The 24,895-nt window shown below is 45.7% G+C and overlaps 1 protein-coding gene across 1 annotated transcript; it reads right to left on the bottom strand.

The window, feature by feature from the left end:
• Positions 1 to 251: 251 nt before the first annotated feature.
• On the bottom strand, positions 252 to 24,760 carry cspg4ba (chondroitin sulfate proteoglycan 4ba). Its single transcript, XM_056419850.1, has 10 exons — positions 24,525 to 24,760; positions 19,580 to 19,743; positions 13,432 to 17,004; positions 11,945 to 12,418; positions 11,166 to 11,342; positions 7,752 to 7,950; positions 6,375 to 6,506; positions 5,046 to 5,218; positions 4,392 to 4,575; positions 252 to 3,532 (listed from the first exon to the last, which is right to left on the bottom strand). The coding sequence occupies exons 1-10, from the start codon at positions 24,619 to 24,621 to the stop codon at positions 1,473 to 1,475; spliced, it is 7,233 nt and encodes a 2,410-aa protein (XP_056275825.1). The 5' UTR covers positions 24,622 to 24,760; the 3' UTR covers positions 252 to 1,472.
• Positions 24,761 to 24,895: the final 135 nt, after the last annotated feature.

Below are 24,895 nucleotides of genomic sequence, written 5' to 3'. Positions count from 1 at the left end.
AAAAACTCTTCGGATCTACACTATTCACGTGGATGACCTATTTTGATTTCAAAACGGCGAATTTCACCGAAAGGTGACAAGTTTGCAGGTATGCACTAATGTGTAGTTTGGTAATGAACGGAAAATATTTTGACACTTCTTAACGGGTGGTTGTGTCAACTCGGTGGGTCGTAGATGGTCACTCGGTGTGGGAGAATACACAGTACGTCTCCACACACACACACACACACGGCAGAAAGTGATTACTTGCAAATGTTTCAAAGTGGTTTATTAAAAATATGGTATAAATAAAAATATAAAGACTTTACATGGTAGGTTACATCATACAGGTGAGAGACTGGAATACACTTGATCGACGTTTCTCTTCAGTACAAAACGATGCCGTAACATTATTTCAGTGTTTTTTAATCATCTCCCATAACCAGCTGGAACACATGAAAACCGTCTGAGCACGGAGGGGCAGCTCCGTACAATCCAGTGTAGTGCTGTGTCATCTTTTAAGATCAGTGCCTTGATTTTTCTTAATATATAAATACTGTGCATATCATTTATCATACAGTGCTATCAGTTGAACAGTGTCATTTGATCAGGCCTTTAAATAACGTTTTTTAATAGTGGTACAAAACTCAACGTTTCAATATACAGCCATGCTGGGATCATATTCAATGGACGTCAAACAAAGACCTCGATTAATAATGATGCGTGCAACCCTCGTTTAAAAAGGTAACATGAAGTAAATGTTAACAAAATACCTGAGTTACAGAAAGTTAATACGCTCTAATATATCAATGATATAAAACCTGCAAAATCAATTGAACTGCTCAGACTATACATATATGTACCAGTGTCAGTAATTCACAGTTTGTTCCTCACGGCTCCTCCACTCCGACGACCATTACCCAGAATGCAAGAGACTTCGACGTGCATGAGGACCAGATAACAAGTGCGAGTGATGATGTCATCAGGCACCGGACACAGGTTAAGATTTACCACAACGATGACTCAATACTGAGCAACTCATGAAAACACAAAAGCTGCGTGACGGCTTTCTGCCGTGTCCGTCCACTAGGGGGCAGAGGAGCACAACAACAAGCCAACGCAGCCGGTATAAAGTTGGTATTTTAAAAGTTTCAAGCCAACAGAGTGAGCGTTATCATCCCATCGGAGGATGCCGTATGAGGTGAACTCTCCCCAGCTCTTCACCGGTTCTTTTGTTTGCTAAATGTTTGCCGTTATGCACTAAAAACCAAAACAATGAGCTGAATGAGACCCAAAAAAATGTCCATAGAGCTGCACAGTTGGGTGATAATAGGATGCGTCACTTCAAGGCAAACATTACACAAGACACTGGAACCTGCTTGACTATCAATTAAAACAATATTGATTCCTGCAGCTTTAAACTGGATCGTGGAAGCTTAAAACCACATTTCACCCGCAGCAGCAGCATCGAGCGCATCTCGGTTCATGGACGATCAGACCCAGTACTGGTTCCTCTGCAGCGTGGGGGTGACGGTTCGAATAATTTGGGAGGATGACGCCAGGGAACCGTTACTCCAAGAACTTATGAGCATGTTTGAGTCAATGGTGTCATACCCCGGGGCTCGAGTCTGTATCGGTGACCGGTCGAGCGCGGGGCTCCCTGGGCCCCTGGGGTTCAACGGCGTGACGGTCACGGTGGGAACCGTCACGCTCCTCTGGGGTCGGCCCTGGTAGGACGCGGCGCTCGCGACACCAGCGGAAGGTGGCCCGTGAGGCGCGGCGGTGCTCCGCTTCCTCCGTCTGTGGTGTCGGAGGAAGACGACCAGGACTACAAAGATGACGACGAGCAGCAGCAGGGCCAGCAGAGGAAGGATGACCAGGAGCGGACTGGAGGTTCTTTGAGGGTCGGACTCGACACGTACGGGCGTGTTCCTGAAGGGAAAGTCCTCCGGACCGCGCGTTGGTTTGCCAAGAGTCGTGCTGAACATGCTTGTTCGGTTGGAGTTCCCCCAGCGGTTGCGCGCCTTGGACTTTTGGTGGTTTTTGCTCGGTTGCTGGGTGGAGAAGAAAGCTGTGGGCGGGACCGGCGAAGCGCTTCCGTTTCTGGAAGCCTGAATCGGTGTCCGAGGATCGGACGACGTGGTCGGGACAGGGATGTCCGTGGTCGGGGAAAGCGCCGGATCGTATGGCACGACCGTAAAGAGGAACTCTCCTTTCGCAGGCTGGACGTTCGGAGCTTTCAGGACGAACGCCAGCGAGTCGTTCAACTCCTGGACTCCGGTCATGTTGGCATTCAGCGCCAAGGCGACCTTCTCCTGCAGTAGGTCCCGAAAGGTGAAGGTCTCGACTGGGACAACCGTCCTGGACACGTTAGCTTTGGTCCAAACCACCTTCCCGTACTTTGGATGGGAGATCATCTCAAATACAGGGTCACCGTCACTGACATTGGCCAGTTCGGAGGCGTTGAGGAAGCTGGCGTCGAGTTTGACCGCAATCCCGTTGGGAATCCTCAAACCTTTCCCGACCCGGATCAACGGTCTGACGGTGATGGTCAACACCAGGCCGGTCACATTCGCCTCTGAAGTGAAGGCAGTGAACTCAAAGCTGTCCTCTGCAGAGGAGAGGGAGAGCATGTGGTAGGTCAGCCGTCCAGCCTCCAGATCCTGCTGTTCGAACAGCGCAGCCTCGCGGTCGTCCTTCAGCAGTTTGCCAAAGGTGGGAGGCTTTGTGATCCGGTAGCCAACGGTGATGTTCTTCCCGTTGGTCCTGGCGGAAAGGTTGTCTCGGGTCAGCGCCACCGACGTCTTGCCCTGCTCCAGAGTCAGCTCGGTGTGGTTGACCAGAGAAATGGTGATTTTGGTCACTTCTAGGTTGAACAGTTTATATAACGGTTTATGATGGCCATCCGTGACACTGAAGTAGAACACCCCCGAGACAGAGCTTCCATCGTGGATGAAATAGACGCTCCCGTTATTGATTTGGGCTTGGGTGAAGGCCGCTATCGACTCATCCAAACTCCCTTCCAGAGCGAGGTAACCATTGTTTGGCTTGCTTATCACAGAGAACTTAATATCCTCAGGAGGATTGTCCAAGTCTTCAACCTTCAGATCCGAGGGCCCGAGGGCCACCGTGTCCCCTTGGACCAACCTCAGACTCGGCGCTTTGGTTTTTAGCAAAGGCGGCTGATCGTTCACCGGCACGACCGTGACATTGAAGCGCTCCTCCACGACGTCCGCGTCGTCCTGAGGGCGCTGCGCCGTTTTGCCTTTCGGATTCAGCCAGGCGCTGAAGGAGAACGAATCGCGAGTCGTCTCCGAGTCGTCGTGCTTGTAGGTGATACCGTACTTGTTCACGATGAACTGGGAGAAGTTGGGCTTCTCCTCGGTGAGGTTTCTCTCTCCGACCACGATGACGCCGTGCCGAGGCAGCGATGTCACCCGGAACCAGACCTCGCTGGCGCCGCGCTGAAGCGTCGGCAGCTTGGACAGCAGGTTGGTGGCGTCCAGCTTGGACTCGTCGATGATGACGCCGCCCCCTTCCGTCACCTCGGCGCCTGGGGTCAAGCAAACATTTCTTTAATCGCAAGGGGACAACATTGCTCAACATTTTGGAAGCAGAAACAAGAGCGGGGTGACGAATGGCGCCTTTCGTACTTGTTATGCTGCGTTCTCACCGTACATGAAGCAAATTGATCAACTATGGAATAAATAACCACTATTTCTGCTTTGGCATTGTTGTGGAAGTCCCAGATAACCCGGGACACTGAACACTGTCTTGTCTGGGTCCATGACGACACCGGGAGGCGCTCCGTAAATATCATCGAGCTGTATTCACTGCATCGAGCCACCCTGTTGGCTCCTAGTATGAACCGTATACAGTATTGCTGTAATTTAATTGCAATTAACAAATAAAAGGGACGCCGAAATGACGATGTGAGGATAAAGATTTGTAAAAAACATCTGAATTTGTGTTTTGTTTGTTCTCTCTGCAAGACGACAAGCAAATCACTTTTTTTAAATGCTTGTTTTCTCAATGGAGAATGGGTCGATTGTTGCTAAGCTACCATCACAGCTGCAGCGTCACCAGAATAACGTCATATCGGCGTGAAAATGGCGGCGTCGTTCTCGTTTGTACCATTTTGTTCATACACAGTTTTGTCCGGTCTCTGCACTATTATGAGGTCTCGGAGGTCTGGCTGAACACCTATGGCGATTAAATATCGTTCCTCCAGCGTCAGCCCGTCAGCGAGGACAAGGCCTGTTCTACATTTTTTAAATGTACGGTCCCATAAAGGATCAAGCACACCGACTTTGGCGATTCCCATGACTTTACCTCCAGCGCCACATTTATCTGGGGTGACATTTGTAGTTTTGAGTGAAAAGTTAAGAACCCGGATTGACTCTCGTCCGTACCTGTGTTTGCCAGCAGCACCGTGTTGTGTTCAGGTCCCGTATTCTCATAGGAAATGTCGACTTTGAAGGTCTGGCTGTCCAGAGAAGCAGGCGGCGACGCCACCGAGAATGTCACGGAGTCCATTGCTTCCCAGCCCACGGACTCGACGGGGGTTTGAATGTACACAACCTCTTTCCTGTCCACCTGAGTTGTGATAAAAAAACAACAACAGGGAACCTCAGGGGCGAACCGCCATCCAAAAATAAATTCACATCAACAAATTTGCACAAACATGCAGATCAGCCCCCCTGAAAATATGTTAATCAACTGTATAAGTAGCTCAGTGGCTTAAATACTCCTTCCCCATCGTGAGAGACAGTCTCGCAGTACGTGGAAGATTGCCTCATTAATTGAAATGAGCTTTGCTCAGCAGTAAATAATATGCAACTCCTACTGTTTCGGATCCTTATCCATCAGAAATAATTGATTACGTAAAAGCTTTGCATGTTCCATTCAGCCAAAGAAGCACAACGGCTATTTCCTGAATGAGGATGCAGAATATCTATTATTAATAGCGTGGAATGAACGGAGGAACGTTTTACCTGGTACACAATTTGTATTTTTTTAAATATTCTTATTTAAAACAGGGGGGGGTGTTGTCTTCGTCCACTCACCATGTCTTGTGTGAAACTGGAGACGTCCACCGTGGAGTTATCCGGCTGCCTCGCCACCAGGCGCCCCAGTTTGGGATGCCGAATCACACTGAACGTAATGACTCGGTCGGAGGTGTTGCTGACGTCATTGGTCACTGCTCGCAAACCCTCACTTGTGATTGGAGCAGAAGAGCCTGGAGGGGAGAAGGAGGGAAGCTGAGTCACGGGAGAAGTGGATGGGATAATTGATCATGAAAATTTATTTGTATCTTTACTGTCTGGTGTTCGGTTCAGCAGTCACCACATCGTTAAAAACTCTTGTGCGGCTGCATCCAGTGTTGGGAGTCACCCAGCGAGGCTTTTCACATCGCTTCAACACCAAATAACACAAAAACAAGCACCGCATTGGGCCGACGAGAGTCCTTTGATGTGTCAAATTAAAAGCTGCGCGGCAGACATCACAGGCTTTTTTAGATTTATTATTTTTTTACAGCACCGCCTGCAATGGGGGTGTTACATAACAAAATAAAAAATAAGTTAAAAGTGACTCAGCCTTCTCAAGATGAACCGCGCAGACTTCCTAAAGATCTGCTGCTGCAGAGAAGATTGTGAGGATGCAAAAAGAAAAGAAAACAAGACTGCTGATAAATAATGGCAAGATAAGAGCGGGAAAGAGGGGTCAAAGCACTGTGAAATCCATTCATCACACGTCGTCCCTAGAACTTCCACGAGACGGAGAGACAGCTTTCTGCTTCGTGGTTAGTTATTAATGTGCGCCGAGAGAAATGAGCTCGATGAGCAGCAGCAGGTCGCACAGTGAGCGCCCTCAGGGACCATCTTAAAGGAACAGTTCCCCCCGAAATCAAGACAACATGTTCTGGCCCGTCGGGTCTTTTTACTAGTCCAGATTTTAACCCTCAAGATTTTGGTGCGAGTTGTGATGTTTGGGCGATACCGGCAACAAGGGGTGTGGAGCACCGCGAGCCGAGTGCCATATAGTCCCATTGTATTGGAGACGCCTCAGACTGGTATCTCCAGAATTAGGCAACTCACACCAAATATATATATATATATAAATAATACATATATATACATTATATGTATATATAATGTATATATATATACATTATATATATAAATATTATATATATATATAAATAATATATATTTCGATATATAAAGAGAAGCATGTTCGAAGTAAATGTCCTCGTGTGGTACTTGTGGGAAACGCCACAGCGACTTCCTGTCAGAACGCTTTCCGGTAAACGTCATGTGACATGCAAAGCCCTTTGCGGTGGATTGTGTTTCACGTCACCCGTAAAAAACAAACTTTCGCTGTCTGTGATTTACCTGGAAACACTTTGAGCGGACGGTTTCTCTCTAAACTCAGAACGAGGGCTCTGGCCGTGATGCTGAAGATCTGCCTGGGAGTGAAGTTCACGCCGTCGTTGGCTTGGAAGTTAAATCCCCCCGACATGGCACCTGGAAATGCAATAAAAATTCAAATATATATAATAATAATTAAAGGAAAAGGCTGCCTAAAGGACTCCGAGACAGATTTGTTGGATTTCATTTGCTGCAGTTTTGTGAGCAGATAGTTACACTTTCTTTGTGGCTAATAAGCTGCGTTTGGTTTATGAAATACTTTAAAATAATAAGGAATATACATAGTTTACTTCTAGTTCTAGTGTGTGATAAAGAAAGACATTCTTCAACACAAAGTGTGAGGCCTTTCACACATCATGATTGCCACCTTTCCTGCTGGTACAAGTACAGGAAAAGAAGATTAGAATCAGAACAGTAAACAGAAACCTGATCCCAGACCTAAAGGACGAGCATTTTAACATCAGAACCTCTATGAAGTGTTATTTAACCATTTAACCTCCAACCAGCCTGTCTGTGTTGTGGTTGCAAGGAATTCAACAGGGAAAGAAAGAAAGTGTTCCTGTGGATGACTTTGGGTTCAGCTGACTCGAGCAGAGAGAGAGCAACTCAAAACTGTCCACAGCACCCTCTAGTGGACGCATAAAGTAACGACAACAACATGATGATAAAAAACACATTACAATCATTGTTGTAGCAATTCATTTCAGGTTATATTTAGTGTGATCGATGAACTCAGTGCCACAATATTAAAACAAACTGTCTTTCCCCCCCCCAGTATGTTACTGGTTTATATATATTAAAAAAGGGACAGTTTACCACCTTCTTAGCTGTAATGCAGTTCATTAATCTAGATTGTTCTGCTGGGAGTGGCCTAGTTTTGGAGATATCAGCTGTAGGGATGTCAGACTTTTCTCAAATGAAATGGTACATACATATCTGTAAATATATATATATATATATAAATAAATGAATATATATGTAAATAAATATGTCACCATTTCCTTTGAGAAAAGTCTGACATCTCTACAGCTGATATCTCCAAATATATATATTCATTGTGTGATAAATGGCATGATAGAAATATATCTCAATAAATGATAGTAAGTACTGAATTAGTCTTTTCTTCTTCAGTATCTTTATACTCAAACAGTACGTTTAAATACTTTGATACTATAGGAGTCACCTTTCTGTTGTTTTAAATGATCCTTTCTGTTGTTATATTAATAGTTTCTGTTGTGTTTAGTTTTGTAATTTGGGGGGAGGACCGCTGTACATGCTTCTGGCTTCTGCAGTGTTGGGATATTAATTCTGCTTCAGGAGTTGATGAAACCTGATTGTTACCTTTGTGAACAAACAGCAGCTGGCCCTGGTCGATGTGCTCCTGGGTGAAGTTGAGCGCCGCCCTCATGGGGGCGCTCTTCAGGGCCAGGTGGCCATTGCTGGCCGGGGTCACCATGAACTGGAGCCCCGCTGGGGGGGTGTCCAGGTCCTGCGCTCTCAGATCCTCCGGCCGGATCTCCGTCATCGAGGACACCCACACCTGGACACAGGACAGGTTTCACCCGTTATCGCCATGACAACATGGACACGGCTCATGATGTGTGTGTGTGTGTGGGGGGGGGGGGGGGGGAGCTGACAGGATTTGACAGCCAAATTCCAGTTTATGTTTTGTTATTGTTTTATGTTCGTTAGATCTGTCAAGGGACTACAGATGCAAATGAGCTGAAACTACAATGTGGTACAGTGCATCACATGGTGACATTTATGTTTTAACTGTACATATGATCCCTTTTAAATACAGATAATAATAATAATAATAATAAGATTGTCCGGAGGAGAGAACTGGGTCACGCCTCACATGCTTTTCCTTTCCTGCTCAGATAGAATACAAGACCGCGGGCCTTTTGAGGCCCCGCCCCCACAGAGACTCAAAAGGCCTCGAGCTAACGCGAAGGAACAGAGGAAGTCAGCGATGCGAGGGACGGCGGAGCCACCGGACCGCGCAGACACTTGGCAACTAAAGGATCGGCCCCTCCACTCCGGAGGGCCGGAGCAAACTCTTGCGTAACACGCCGCCGTGCCTCACGCAGGTTATGACGCCACAGTCGAGAACATCCTGAGAAAATGAATAATAAATAAATATGTGTGCATAAGACTACAAGCCGACTCCTTTTTTTTAGTAAAAACCGGCAGAATTAAACCGGCAATTAAACGCTATCCCTGTATTTTTATATTGTCACCTTAAGAGGTAACGTGCATAGAAAATATAAAATTCCCATGAGAAGAAAATAAATGTAGTATTTGTATGTGAAAATTTGCTTCGATAAAAAAAAAATGAAATCTTGGTATCAGTAGTTTTACTGATGTATTATAATGATGATGCTTAGATCTGGTGTTGATCACAGTAGTACTGTGATGACACCGTTTTTAACTGGCAAACCTTTTCAAAATTGGAAATGGTGAGCAGAAGTGCATTGAATGCAGAAGTGAGCATCGAAAAAAATAAAGAAACAGCTGCAGGAATGTGGTGAAGCTGAACACGATGTAGGTAGAGAATCTGGGGGGAGGTTTACCTTTAAGAAACACAAAATATCGGGTGACACTCGAGCCACAAACGGCCACAGAATTACCCTAAAATGCCCCAAATTAGAGGCGGGGTGTAGCTGGCCTCTCGCACGGCTGCAAGTGTTGCTCACAGGAACAGACGACGCAGCTCCACATGCAGCCGCCACACGGGGCCCGCACACATCACACGGGTCCCACAGCACAACATCCTCCTACGTGAGAATGCTTGCCCACACATGCAAGGGTGTGAGTGTGTGTGTGAGTGTGTGTGTGTGAGTGTGTGAGTGTGTGTGTGTGTGAGTGTGTGTTTACTTCACCGCCGATAACCCCCCTGACAGGAAGTCACGGCGGGATCAGTCTGAGGGAACAGCATCGGTGTGACTCACAACCAATTCAAAGAAGAGACACATGAAATCAATTTGCACGAGGAGCAGGAAGAGAAGGGGACGGGGGGGGGGGCGGGATTCTTCTTACCTACAGTAGCAGCAGATCTATCCATCGACGCTGCTCTCGCTGACTCCATTAAAAATAAACTATAATTAGATCTTGCAGCGGCTCCTGTGTTACGCGTGGTGAAATTATTATTATTATTATTATTATTATTTAAAGTCTGGTGGCTTTGACGAGAGCATAGATAACCGTTTTATTTCTCCTTCTAAAAGGGCAGTCTGACGTCAAGGTAAAGAAATTATTCTGAATATAGCGTACACATATTGATTGTTTTTTAAGGTGACTAAAATACGTCTCGCTGGCGCCCCCTACAGCCGTACTTTGCCTGTGCTGGTGCTCCAAAGGTAACACACCTCATCCAACCCCACTTCAACACCTCCCAACCATCCTTTTGTCAGGAGGTCACATTAAAATAAATACTATTTTTTCTTTCTCTGTTCACAGCTTCATGTGACAACGAGGTGCGTTTTACTGCCACTTTCACCCGGACGTTCGATTCCCACTCAGAAAACCAGCGCGGACTGCTGGTGTGTCATTGTAACGGCATTCTCTCCATGAATGTAGAACTTCAAACCATTGTTATGCATTACATTTAATTCCACACTAGAACATATTAAATCTCGGGGTTCAGCGTTTGCTAATCTTAAATAACTCGTAAAGACAAAACCGCTGTGGTGTAATTTATGGATGCAAATCAGACGAGTCTGTTCTTTTTTCCCCAAACACAAACATCAAAGCTGTTCCATAACCAGGCTCTGATGAATGAATCAATCCCTCTGTGACTGAGAGGAGCCGGTTCCATCGGGTGCAGTGGCAGAGCGCCACCTGGTGGACAACATCCAGACCTCTCCCCTGACGTCCAGGGACGTGACTGTAATAATGAGAAGCTCCCTTTTTTAAAACTATTACCCAGAAGTTCAAGAGTAAAAATACTTTTATTTATCCAGCTTCCTTAGAAACGTCCTGAGAGGATTTTTTAAAAAAGGGTCTCTTCTCCGAGTCTGCAGGATCCCAGAGGAATTCGAGGCATTTGGGGCAAAGCCGAACAGACAATGGAGACCAGCAACCAGCAGCCCCCCCCCCCTCCCCCTTCTCTCTACCTCTCTCCAACTCCCGCCACTAAAGCTGAAGTCAGCGCTGCTCCGCACATGATCACACGCAGGACAACTCCCGTCTAATTCATGTAGGAGTAAAAACAATGAAGTAACTTCACAGAGAAGCTGCGCTGCACGGAAGCCGACGTGGTCGCCGCGTTTCGCTATTTCCAGCCCATCGCGGCACTCGTGTGAAATGGACTAAACGCAAGCAACACGTTTTCCGCAGCAGGACCGTCTGTCTGCGTTGTGCCTGTGGGCCTTTTCTCTTCCCCCATTTGATCTAAACTTTTTCATATTATAAGAATCCTTTGAATTGATTTTCCAGTCAACCCGAACAACAGCCTCTTCATCCCACCGACATGAGGGGCTCAAACTTTAGTACGATTGTTTTTGTTTGAAAGCTCAACACCTTAACAGGCTGTCCGACATAATCCCAAGAACCCTCAAATGTCAGTTGTGTGCCCCTCTGGATCCTCTGGACCCTCTGGACCCTGTTCCACATAGCGTACATAGTTTCCATTATCCAGCTAGCTATGGCAATTTGCAACACTGCCCACATGGAAATTGTCTGAGAGTAAGTTATGGAGCCAGACATGCCAGTAAAAAAAAAAAGTTTAAATATAGAGCAGCAGTGCCGACTCACCCTGAGGACCCTGTTGGCTGTAATGACAGGCGGCTCGTCGTTGACAGCTGAGACCTGGATGTGCACCGTCTGGGCCGCGCTCTGCTTCCTCAGGCCCGTGTCGTTGGCCGTCACGGTGAAGCAGTCGGCTGAGGTTTCGCTGCCGTCGTGGACGTAGTAAATGAATTCGTACTCTACCTGATAAAAAAATATACAAATAAAAGAACCTGAGACCAGACACACCAGGTACAAGGTCCAATCAGCACAAACATGACGATCAGAGCAAGACGTCAGAGCCGCAAGCCGAGGTCGGGCAAGATGATAAGGGGGTCATTTAAATAAAAATAAAAAAGAATGCCTGCAGATGAGGATGACATTTATAAAAAAAACTCATTGTCAGTGGACATGGCAATAAAATGCAGAGGTTACTTTTTATAACAATAAAGAAAACAGCAGTCAAATATAATTATTAATATTGCTATACATCATTTAATTGAGAATGCATTCATGTGAAATATTAGTTATATATTAAAGTTATAGTTATATATTTATAACTATTCAGTTGGACGCTGTGGGACTAATAAAGGATGATCTTATTTTAATTTATGTCAAAAAATGCCTGTACACTTGAGTCAAATATGAGAAAATAAATGCCTGTAAAATATATTTTTTTAATGAAAATAAAATGCATCCAAGGAAACAGACTTGTGTCCTCAGTGTCAGTGACCAGCATGAACAGTATCAACACTATTCCAAACTATTAATTTACCAATCGACTCTTTTTCTGCAGCATCTCTCACCTGCCGCCTGGTGAAGGAGGTAATGGCCACGCCGGGGTGTCGAGAATGCTCGACGTGGCCGTGCCGCGGGGGCTCGGTCAGACTATACAGGAAGTCGATTCCCGCAAAGTGCCGGTTGGTGACTTTGAGCACGTCCGGTGTCAGCGCCTTGGACGCGCCCTCGTTCAGCGTGAAATTGGAGACCCGTAGCGGGATGAGGCGCGGGATGATGTCCACGGACATCCTGATGCCGTCGACGTCCGTCACCCCGTTGGTGGCCTCCAGGACGAACGTGTCGTTCGCCCTGTCGGGCTCCTCCTGCACGTACTGGACGTTCCCGGCGTTAACGTCCTCCTGGGTGAACGTGCCGACGGGGGACTGCGGGGTTCCGACGTAGCGCTCCTCCGCGTCGACAAACAGCCGGAGAAAGCCGTGAGACGGGGCCACCTTGACAGTGAACGCGATCTCGGATGGCAGGTTGTCCTCGTGGGTGACCTGCAGCGATCAGAAGACATATTCATGTTGGGTCCATTGGAAATGCTCTGTGCGCCGGTAGCGCTCGGTTTCCGTTTTGCTCTCAATGTGACATGGCAGATAGTTTCTACCCCGAAGAAAGCAGAGCAGTAGAAACTGGTCTTTCCCAGGAACATCCGTGTGATATTCCGCTTTTATTATACTTAAGATTATCGGACAAATGTTTTGAATGACATATTTTTAAGAAATATTTTTTAATGACATATTTTCAAGAAATCTTATTCTACATATTCTACATTGTTATTCATAACACAATTATAATTATTAACACGATTAGCCTCGGTAAAAAGCTCCGGGTAGTGACAACTGGTTAACCCTTGTGTTGCCTTCGGGTCTTTTTGACCCGATTCAATGTTTCACCCTCCTGTCGCCTTCGGGTCAATATGACCCGATTCAATGTTTAACCCTCTTGTTAACTTTATATTTACTAACATATTTTACCCTTGAGGTCAATATGACCCCAGCTATTAAAATCTCCAGAAAATTATTAGAATTAATATTGTTTTCCAAGTTTAAGTGTGAGGTACTTTATGTTTGTTTGTTGACTCCCGAAAGAACACCGACATTAAACATTGAATCGGGTCAAATTGACCCGAAGGCAACACAAGGGTTAAATAATAAAAAGGAAAAACAAATATCAAAATTTACTTGAGAAAAGTAGATTGTTGTGGTAGACAAATTATAAAAAAGATATTTTAAAAATACATTATGAAACGATGGGGTGATTGTTATTACTGTATGTTACTCGGCCCTCTGGTTGAACTGCTCTTGATAACACTCTGTGTGCACACGCAGATCATACACGATGCTCTCTGAAAAGCATATATAGCACATACAATACTACACTCAGGAGTAGACAATTATTATTTCAATTAATTATTAAATTTATTGGTATTTCATTATTTTGTGTCTGGAACCAAAACATAAATTAATTATTCATAACGCTCAATCTGCCGCTCTACTGAAGCACTCACCTCTAGTTTAGCTTCGCTGATCTTCACTGGTTTCCCCTCCTCCACCAGCAGCAGGTTGTGATGCATCACAATGGGTGGTCTCTGATGACTTTCCAGGTACACCTTCACGTTGATCCTCGCTGCAAGTTGGAGACCTTTAGCGTTCACCGTTAAGTTGAAAGAGTCCGCGAGGTACCTGCTGTCGTCGTGGCGGTAGGCGATCAGCCCGCCCTTAAAGTCCGACTGCGAGAACGACTCCACCTTCGACCCATTGCGGTAAAGTCCGCCGTACTTCGGAGCCCCATCGAGCTTGAAGATGACCTCCTGGTCATCTCTGATGTCCAAATTGGACACAACGCTAAAATTACTGGTGGAAAAGGTGACGGACCGGCCCTTCTGAACCAGCAGGCCGGTGCTGCTGCCGACCCTCAGGAAGGGGTCATGCGCGCTGACGTCTAAAAGGCTCGATACGAAATGCTTCCCGTCCGAGACGAAGAGCACGAACCGGCCGGCGCTCACGCCCTTGTGAATGAACAGCACTCGCTTTTCCTCCAAGTCCTTCTGTCGAAACTGGAATAGCCGATGAGTGGTGTCGTTAACCAGCACCAGGTCTCCCATCGGGATTCCACGTCGAGTGTAAACCAACTGTCCGTCATCGAAATCAGAGTCTGCATCGTGGTAACGCAAATCCTCCAGAGTGAGTATCCTCTGTCCATCCCTCACTACATGGAACACTTTATCAATAACACGTACGGGCTTTTGGTCGTTGACCAGCCGAATAGTTATGTTGAAAACACCGTCTTTGCAGCCAAAGTCGTCTGCTGTGATCGAGGATTTGAACCCTTGGCTGGTGGACGCTATGAAAGTGAATTTGTCTTGCGTTGTTTCACTGTCATCGTGGATGTACATGATCCGCTCCTCCAATAGATCCTGGTTACTGAAGGTTAAGATCTTGTCGTAGCTGGCGTTGGAATTTGACTGGCTAATTCGGGCCAGCTTCCCGTGTTCAGGGCTGTTTATTACCGTGTAGTACATATCCTTTGTGCTCAAAGTCTCTGCGAACAGGTGGTCCTTTGTAATAAGTTTACTTTCCCCCTCCTGTAGTGAGAGTCCGTCATTTCTCATAAACACGCTGTTGACGTCAGCTTTAATGGAAAACCGAAAGTCATAATATTGTGACTGAGCGTGTTTAGAAACGAGCTGAAATTTAAACCGGTCGCTGGTATCTTTGTAAGGCCTGTCAACAAGCTCGTAATGTAATTTTAGACTGGTCACATCTTTTTGGCTAAAGGTTGAGTTCTTCCCCAAGACTGTGGCGACAAGCAGGAGTTTCCCTTTCTTTGGCGTGGTGAGAACGCGGTAATGAATGTCTTCTTCCAAGAGGGCCACGCCTTCAGCTGTGGCCAAAAGACACTCAGAGTCCAGTGTCACTCTTCTAACTTTATCCAAGTCGATCATAACATTCCTCGCCAGGTGGTACTTCACCCACTTCACAGTGATCGGGAAGAGTATTTCAGTGGTGGCCCTTGCAGCCACGTTAACTTTGCTCCGAAAGTAATCGGTGGCGTTGGAGGTCTGGATTTCTTGATAGGTGCTAACATATCTCAGCCTCTGTTTTTCAAGAAGCCTTTGGGAAAATGAGTCGGTTAGCCTCCATTCGCCGCTGGAGTGAAGCCGTTGGAGTTCTCCATACTGAGGGGGTTCAATTATATCAAATCGGATGTCTACGACTTGTTTCACGGCATTGGTTTGCACGGCCAGCTGCTTTAAACCGAGTATAGCCGACTCTCCTTGAATGATCTCAAGGCCTGTGTTGTTGGCAATAGTATACTCCAGCGCTACCGCCATGACCCTCAGGACCACCGTGTTGCTGACCTTTTCCCCATCGCTAACTCTAAGAACTAACCTTGAGTTTCGAACCCCTGCGTGAACATAGGACACCTTCAGTTCCTCAAAGTCTAAATATGAGAATGCCGTCACAGCCTTGCCAGGGTTGTTTTCGATTTCCAGATATCCTGCATCAGCATTCAGGTTGCCAAGCACGGAGAAGACGAGGTCGGCGTCGCTGCTGTCAATGTCTGTGGCTTTCAGGATATCGGTGGTGAGGAGTTTCTTTGAGTTCTCTAACAGGACAAAGAGATTTCCCTCTGGGAGACTCAATTCAGGTGCATCGTTGGTGGGTGTCACGGTAATATTGTAGCGGTACAATTTGTCGCTTTTCAGATAATCAGGAACTTGCTTTCTACTGCTACAATACATGGAAAGCATGAAGAAGTCATCCGGTTCCTCGGAGCCTCCATGGATATACATCACTCGTCCGTGCCAAAGGTCCAACATGCTGAAGGTGTTCTCCTCTTGGTCCTGGTCAACATCAAGCCTTATCTGACCATAAATTGGTTGTACCCGAATTTGGAAAATGATCTGAGACTGTCGAATGCCAAGCTTCTTGAAGTCCAGGACCACCTTGATGTGTTTGGCCTCGAGAGACGCTCGACTGCCTTCCTGAACCACAAGGTTTTTGAGCTGCACAAAATTCGAGCCGTGCTTTCTGTCCAAGCCCCATGCGAGGGTGGACGTGTGAAGTGACGGTGTTAGTGTCACCAAGCGAAAGAGGGGTACCGGAGCACTCGTTGGACTCGCAGTGGTCGAGGGTTCCGGTTCTTTTTCTGGGTCACAACCGACTGAAATATCCTTAGTGACTACGGCTTTGGAGAGACCCGTTTTCACTCCATTGACTTCAATATTCTTCACACATCCTTTGAAGGAACCTCCTCTGACACGTTTTCCAGACACAGAGGCAAGTCCCACCTTTCTGACTTCTGATCTGGTGCCATCGTCGATTCCTCCAACAAACAGATAACCTTTAAGATGAAGCCCCTTTAAACGAGAGGGAATGCTGCTTTTCACCATCTCGCCATCAACAGTAAGCTTAAGGCTTTTGGAGCTGAAATGCAACTTGACCGAATGCCATTTCCTATCATTGATGAATGTGAGTGATCGAAGCTCGGTTTTGGTTCCACCCTTCCCAACAATGGCCACCGGCAAACCTTCCTGAATCTCCACAGCAACAAAGTCCCCCTCTCTGGCTGAATTGTACAAGATAATTCCCTCTTTGGCTGAAGAGTGCACAACACACTCGAATACCGCTTCCTGCTGGGCGTCCCAAGTTGGAAGAGAAACGTAAGCCCTGGAGCTGAAGAAGCTGATGGGGTCCTCCTCGGTGGCAAAGAATTGGGGACTGCAGCCTAAAGACACCTCGTGGACATTCTTGAATCCGGTATACGGCCTCAGCGATGACAACAAGTCGTGTTTGTTGAAGACCACTTCGTCCATGCAGCCTCGGAAGCTGATCAGGTCTCTGGGGAGGTAAAGTCTGTCCAGGCCTCCCGAGCTTCCGACGTAGAGCCCATCCGAAATGGAGAGATCGTGATTGGCGCCCGGCATCGTTATATCCGTGTGAGAGTTCTTGTCGACAGTCACGGTGACGTTGTGCAGCACATGGCGGACCTCCACAGAGTGCCAAGCCAGGTCGTTGAGCTGGGTGCCTCTTTCCGACTGAACCACCACCTCCCCCGATCCAAGGTCCAGTTTCAGCTGAATGAAAAAAAGAAAAACGGATTATGAATGATGCTATAATGCATGAATGAAAATGTACGAAGAAGCAATTCCATTTTAAATCAGGTTTATCAGTTATAGATATTATTATTTATGTCCCACATTGTGAAAGTTTGTTGTGCTGGCGACGTGCCTCTCGGTATGTAGTGTTGCTCAGATTGTCCACCACTTCAAAAACCTCAAGAACTATTGGCTGATTTGCCATTTTTGGTAAAGACATTCATGGTCCCTAGATGATGAAGCCTACTTACCTGATCTTCCTCTTGCCCCTCTTGTTATATTTTTGTTTCTTCGTAACATTTCAGAACTGTTGCATGGATCGCCGTTACATTTGTTATTAAAACATCCGTTGTGCCCGGAGGAAGAATCCCGATGTACTCGGTGACACTTCGACTGTTCCCGATGTTACCGTTTTCGGTTTTTAATCAAATGTCTTGATAACTGGATGGATCGCCGTTACATTACAAGCGCCTCAGCTTGAAAAAAATGGTGCCGCTACAATGACTTTTAATATGACGATTTGCGTCTCCACTATTGCCAACGGGGCTCTGTGGGGAAATAACTCCGCTATGTAAGATTCTGGAGCCGCCCGGTACATCCGGCGGATGTACTCGACCTGCTTTCTGGCAGTGATTACGCAATGTCATAAAGTGCCACTCCACGCTCGCAGCTACAGTATAAGGGTAGCTTTTTATGTAGCTTTTTGGTGTTGTCAACAATATTGTATTCGATCACACGTACTCCACATTTGCAGTCCCCCAAAACAAAAGTAAATGACCGCACGCGCACCCCCCCCCAACTCAATACAAGTGTATGCGAGGCTGCATCTATCGTCACTGGGTATTTACGACACTGAAATCGATACCTAAATACCTAAAAACCTGAAGGGGGCGCCAAAAGGGAAAAGTTACGTAGTGTTGCTTTAAAAAAAAAAGTTTTATATTTTAATAAATATATAACCATCATTAGAAATTAAATAATAATGCACTGAATCTATAAACATGTCCATCGTTTCAAATGAAATAACTGCATGTATAATGTAAGACTTGGCTTTAAAGACCTAATTGACACTGACACCTGGAAAGGGAAACACAGAACTTAAGCGTATTCTCTGATGTCCCCGGCTGTAATAACAGTGAGCGTTGTCTGCGTTTGAAAGCAGGAAGTCGACAATCATCTCCGCGCCTGCAGCCATGTCGGCGGAGCATCATGTCATCATGTCACCATCTCAAACTAACGCTGCATTTAGATGACGTGCTTGTCGGGGCTTGCTCCCCGAGTCCTCGCTATCCAGGAAGCGACGCTCGTGTCTGAATCACGTGCAATGAGACCCCCGAGCCCGAGGAAGACTTGTACGAGTGAAGAAAAAACATCATATTGTGACCTGTGCCAGTTTAGGGAAGAAATGGAAGAAATGCAACGCGGTTGAGATTCATTCCCGGTTACATCGGCCACAAAGGATTTCTAGAGTTTCGATGCCTAAACGATAGAATGCATATCTCAGGACCTTTTGTGTTTCCTATTAAAGTGTCTGCATATTTTTAAAAATGCTCCTAGTCTGCTCAGAGGATGCTTTCCAAGCAGTTTTGAGGCGACATATGAATTTCACCCTTAGATCCTCCCAGTGAGGCTCGTGTTGTGGGCTAAAAATAGTCATCCAACTTGGGACACACACCAATCCTAAACCTTGGGACTGTGCCAGAGCTAAATATATATGTGTTATTCAAATAGAAGCAAATTGCCAGAAGTGTGTATTGCACATTATGTTTAGAGACAGATGAATATACACTACATTTGAAAAGTCTGAGCATTTTCTATAGAAGCAAAAAACTGTAGTACTGTAAAAGAATATTATAGCTTGTCAGTACTGAAATGATTAGCCAATTAATAAATCAGTCAAATTTATCTTTGGTGCTTTACGTTGTTTTGTTGTTTAAATTGAACACAGTTGGTTTTGGGCCTGTGAAGACGTCACATTGTGATGGACATTGTATTTTGTTCTTCATAATGACAATTACTATATTTATAAAATAATCTTTAGTCACAGCCTTATACAACATCATATTATGGAGTGATTATGGGGCCTACAAGCAGTACGGATGAATCACGAAGATTATAAAGTTGTTGGGCGAGGCAGAGGGGTCGCAACCCACCTGGTGGACACGGACGGGATAACCACGCCAAAGGATCCACTGCTCAAACACAACAACCTGCTTTCATAATCCCAGAGTCTCCACTGTGACAAGTGACTGGTATGGAGTTAACAATCAGCTGACACCAGGCAGGCCTGTCTGCTTGTGTTACTCTGTCGAGAGACTGACACCGTCGACAGTGATGGAGCCGCGCTTAAGGCTGTAAGAGTGTGTGTGTGTGTGTGTGTGTGTGTATGTGCGTCGTGTCTTTCCATACACGTGCCTGCGATCGAGCACAGAAGATATCTGTGCGTGTACTGCATTGTCTGTGCATGCGTGTGCGTGTGTGTGCGCTCATGTGTGCTTGAGCATATATGCTCATGTGCTGGTGCTCATGCGCCGGGGGCCACCGATGTCCCCACCTGCAGGCGACCGGCGTGGAGCTCCAGCAGGAAGTATCTGGTCTGGCCGGCGGCCAGGAACAGCAGGCCGTCGGCGCCGGAGGTTCGGAAGCGGAGGCGCAGCTCGTTGCGGTCGGACGACTCGGCCGCCTTGAGCTGCACAAAGCCGTCGCCGTAGAAGGAAGCTGGGGAAAGAGACAGGAGGGAGATGGTGATGGTGGCAGGGGATGGGGGGGTTAAAAGAACAGAAAGTACAGTAGCAGGGAGCGAGCCGAGCATTGTGCTCTTAATGTCACCCTGCATGTGACATTTAGATGTGAAAGTCAGGCGACGTATCATCTGCTGTTCTCTGCTGGGTTTCACCCTTCCTGGTGGGCCTGACGTTTACAGGCAGTAAAAAAGTACGACAAGAGTGCAATTATGAAAACACGTTCACACTGTAGAGCAATAACCTTCTTTTTAGGATGAAACTAAATAGAATGGCAGGTGTTTGTTTTTTGATGAGTGTCTGCTTGTTGTGTGGCTCTCAGAGAAAGTTGTTCTCCGACCGTCCAGATTAGTAGGGAAGACATCGGTTTTAAAAAAGCCGTTGTACACTTTAAAAAAGGTATTTGACTTTAATGCCACATCAGAGGAGGAGGATGCGGGTCGGGGAGCTCAGGAGGGGAAGTGGGACGTGTTGGGGCCCGTCCTGCCCCGACAGGAACCTTCAACCTGAACATGAAAGGCCCTGACGTCCACTCAGCGCCTCGTGCTCCAGAAACAACTGTGGCGGACGCGCCCAGCTGTTTCACCCCCCACAGCCATCTCGCATCAACCCTGTAATCTGGCCCAACGCGCTCTGAAGCGCTCTCATCCGAGGCCTCGTGCCCGCGCACCGGCAGCTCACTCACTTTAACGAGCTCCCACGCATGTTACGAAGGATGAAAAAAAAGAAGGTGAATGCACGTGTTTGGCCAAAGAAACGTGGACCCTTCATTGATTGGTGACCCGGGGCGAGAACAGCGCGGCACTAATGGAACAGGGTGCCTCAGTTAATGTGAGTTAACGCATTAATGGAACTCCTGAAAAGGGTTAATGCACCAATTGGCTCAACTGAATCCGATCTGTACGGACCAAGCAGCGACAATTAGCCCTCAGGCCACGCGCTATCCATATATATGTGTAAATATATATATTTTTAAGTACAAAGAAAAAAATTATATATAATAGAGAGAGAGAGAACCGATTGGCAGAAGAGAGGGTGGTTTGTTTCCCCTCATCTCTCAGGATTTCTTGAAATAATTGGCGTTTTGGCTAGCGTGCAGACAGACTTTATTTTGTGCATCACCCATATTGAGTAGAAGCACCCCTCGGAGCTAGTACAGCCATGAGTCTTCTTGGGAATGAGGCAACAAGTTGTTCACACCTCGATTTGGGGATCTTCTGCTATTCTTCCTTGCCGATCCTCTCCAGTTCCGTCAGGTTGGATGGTTAACGTATTGTGGACAGCCATTTTCAGGTCTCTCCAGAGATGCTCCATTGGGTTTAGGTCAGGGCTCTGGCTGGGCCAGTCAAGATCAAGAATGGTCACAGAGTTGTTCCAAAGCCACTCCTTTGTTATTTTAGCTGTGTGCTTAGGGTCATTGTCTTGTTGGAAGGTGAACCTTCAGCCCAGTCTGAGGTACAGAGCACTCTGGAAGAGGTTTTCTTTCAGGATATCTCTGTACTGGGCCGCATTCATCTTTCCTTCAATTGCAATCAGGGTTAGGGCTGGACTCCAATGAAGGAGTAGACCCATCTCAAGGAGGGTCAGAAGAAATGGACAGCATGTGAGTTAAATATGAGTGTCACAGCAAATAGCTATAGCTAAAATTACAGGGGGGCAGGCGTGATTTTATAATGATAGGGCAAACACTGCTGTGTCTCCACCCTGCCGAACCCCTGAGAGTGACCCGCCAAACCCCTGGGGTTGGATCGAACCCAGGTTAAGAATCACTGTTCTAAATTGTTTTGACCGAACCAAACAACGTTCCTTTTACCATCAGACAAGAAGCAACACATTATCGCAACTGAAAAGCTGGAACCAGTGAGAATGTTGCTTGTACATTGACTTGAAATAAATAATTAATTTTCCTACAACCGATTTAGCCTTGCAGCCCTTCAATCCTGACCCCCTCGTCCTGTTCATGAACAAAACAAGCAGCCGAAAACCAAAGTGAGCTCAGCTCGTTCTTTGATTCACACTCGGTCAGTTATCCATCACCATGAAATACATGTATACTCTTATTAAGTAGCTCCGTGTTGTCCAGTGAACCTCACACGGTCCCATCCGCCGGCTCTGGTGCTCATTTGTGCTCACCCAGAAAGTACCACTGTTTTGCACCAGTTCACACAGAAATGTGCCCCGGCTGAATAACCAAGTACCAGGGCAAACAAGTTAACAAGCTAGAAAAAGTCTTGAATATATATATATATATATATATTTATATATATACACTACCGTTCAAAAGTTTGGGATCACCCAGACAATTTTGTGTCTTCCATGAAAAATCACACTTTTATTTATCAAATGAATATAAAATATAGTCAAGACATTGACAAGGTTAGAAATAATGATTAATATTTGAAATATTAATTTTGTTCTCCAAACTTCAAGCTCAAAGGAAGGCCAGTTGTATATCTTATATCACCAGCATAACTGTTTTCAGCTGTGCTAACATAATTGCACAGGTTTTCTAATCAGACATTAGTCTTCTAAGGTGATTAGCAAACACAATGTACCATTAGAACACTGGAGTGATAGTTGCTGTAAAAGGGCCTCTATACACCTATGGAGATATTTCATTAGAAACCAGATGTTTCCACCTAGAATAGTCATTTACCACATTAACAATGTAGAGTGTATTTCTGATTAATTTAATGTTATCTTTATTGAAAAACAGTGCTTTTCTTTGAAAAATAAAGTCATTTCTAAGTGATCCCAAACTTTTGAACGGTAGTGTATATATATTATTATATTTGTTTTATTATAATATATATATATACACATATATATAATAAATAAATAATATATATATATATTTAAATACAAAAACATAAGGAAAAACTGACAGATGTGTTCTTTCTAAATACATATATGTAGATAATATATTAATTAATTTTTTTATTTAGAGATAAAATAGGCAATAACTAATTATTTTCTCCAACTCAATATATACATAATATGTATATAGAAAAATAACAGGTTAGTTATTCCTTCTGTTTGTTTAATGAGCTTTCACAGAGCCGTCAGGCGTAATGGGCCTTCTGCAACCGTTAAATACGGCTGTAAACAAACGTATCGATTGGCTCACAGGAACAGAAAGCATGACTCCCTCTGACCCAGAGTCAGGCTGACTGGCCTGTCTCATAAATGCATCGTGCTCATTCGACTGGCTCTGTGGAACAGTGGAAAGGGAACAAAAAACCCAAACCTGGCCAAGAGGAATGCAGTGACATTTGCTCTCCTAGAGTCACAGGGATGGACATGCACGCTCAACTGTATTTCATCGGTTTGAGCGGTGATGCTAAAGCCCTGTGAGTGAGCGTCATGTTCGGTTAGAGCCACGATGAACAGAAAAAAGGTCTCTGCCCAAAGTTTCATGGATTCTTGAAAAGCTGGGAAGAATATTTGTGTGTGTGTGTGTGTGTGTGTGGTTGGGACTTATCACATGCTGAAACATGGACATTTTTTGGGGAGGGAGAGAGGTATGTAAATGAAAGAGCAGGGTGCACTGCCAGAGAACAATACCCACACATAGAAACACAAGAGGTGTTTGGAGGTTGTTCTGTCATCGACGTGTCTGCGTCAGGGACATTTGGGTTTTTCTTGGGGGGGATTTTCACAAGCCGTCCATTCAACAACAAAGCCAGTGACCTTTTAGCGAACACCCGCTTACATTTAATTTGAGGGCTAAGGCCAGTGCTCGTCACCGCCTGTGCAGTTTGTGTTGACTTGTCATGCACTCTGGCATGCGGATGCATTGTGGGGACGGATGCATGGAGATGGAGATACATATACACATGCATGCATTGAGTTGAAACAAATGTATTTACCGTAGTTATTTTTCAATAAAGGATATGGGGAAATAATTCCTGATTATTTCAGACAGAGCCTGCATGAATTTAGATGACACATGAATGAGATCAAACCAACCAGAGAGGCTAATGAATGCCCGCATGAATGCAAATAGCATACATCTGAAGCTCTGACTCATGTAAAGCATCGAGCCCCCCATAGATCTCTCAACGCCATTTCTTTGACTTTAATGTGAGTGTAGTGTTGTCAGTCAGATGTTCCCACGGGCATCGCAGCCCCATTTGCGCTGCTCCCTGTGACAAGGTAAGAGCATGTGCGCACGTACTGCGCGTGCATGTGATTATTAATCCCAGGTCATGTCTCTGAGATACACACTGATGTTATTGGCCTCATTAAATTGAGAAGCTCATGCACAATCAAACTCCCTAAAAAGCTGTTTTTACAAAACGACAATATGTTGTTGCTGTGTGAATGAAAACCAGACTTCATTCACAATTATACTAACGCTGTTGAGATGAACTCTTTTTCTTTTAAAAACCTGTGACGTCACGTCGAGAAAACATGCAACTATCCTCGGTAAACGAGTCTGCTTTTGGAGGCTATTTTATATATAAATAATCTACTGTAGTGTATGTGAGGGAAATCACTGTCAGCCATTAAAAAGATACATTTACGATAATTTGTAGCGACCTCTGAAGTGCTTGTTATAACACAGATAATCTCATGTCGCCTTCAGGGTGAACGTGATTGCTCGGTAAACTACAAAACACCTGGAACAACCTCGTCAATGTTATCAAACGTGTTGATACGGTAACGGGATTAACACGTCGGGATTGAATGCATCTTCAAATGAGTTTATCTGTCGTTTGTTTTCTTGAAGAAGAACAAATAAAAGTTGTTAACTACCTCCCGACGCCAGCTCGAGCAGGAGCGACCCCCAGAGCAGACCGCGGAGCCACAACTTCTTCTTCTTCTCCTGGGTGTTCCTCACAAGAGGGTCCATCTTTGTTCTCCCGGTGGGAACACGAGTGTTTCCAGACACGTGCGTTTACATTTTAACAAACATGATTCCCCCCCAACTTCTTCTTCTTCTTCTTCAACGCGTCGGTGCCGTCTCAACAGTTGAGCTGCTGCAGCCCGAAGTGGACTGGACTCTGAGGCGCCGACGTAGGTCCCACGCTCGACTCCGCCTTGTGCGTGCGCGCGCGCGTGTAGATGCGTTTGTTCTTCTCAAAGAAAACAACAAAAAAGAAGAAGAAAAAGAAAAAAGAAGCATG

Source organism: Pseudoliparis swirei, chromosome 7, assembly GCF_029220125.1.
Source record: "Pseudoliparis swirei isolate HS2019 ecotype Mariana Trench chromosome 7, NWPU_hadal_v1, whole genome shotgun sequence".
Taxonomy (NCBI): Eukaryota; Metazoa; Chordata; class Actinopteri; order Perciformes; family Liparidae; genus Pseudoliparis; species Pseudoliparis swirei.
The sequence above is the reverse complement of the archived record's forward strand: the minus strand, read 5'-3'. Positions and strand labels throughout refer to the sequence as shown.

Coding starts and splice junctions, on each gene's coding strand:
- cspg4ba (XM_056419850.1), bottom strand. CDS start 24,621: ATGGACCCTCTTGTGAGGAACACCCAGGAGAAGAAGAAGAAGTTGTGG. Junction 7,951..11,165: donor CAGCCAACAGGGTCCTCAGG/GTGAGTCGGCAC, acceptor TCCTGTGTCCAG/GTGTGGGTGTCCTCGATGAC. Junction 5,219..6,374: donor TCCGCTCAAAGTGTTTCCAG/GTAAATCACAGA, acceptor TCTCCCCTCCAG/GCTCTTCTGCTCCAATCACA.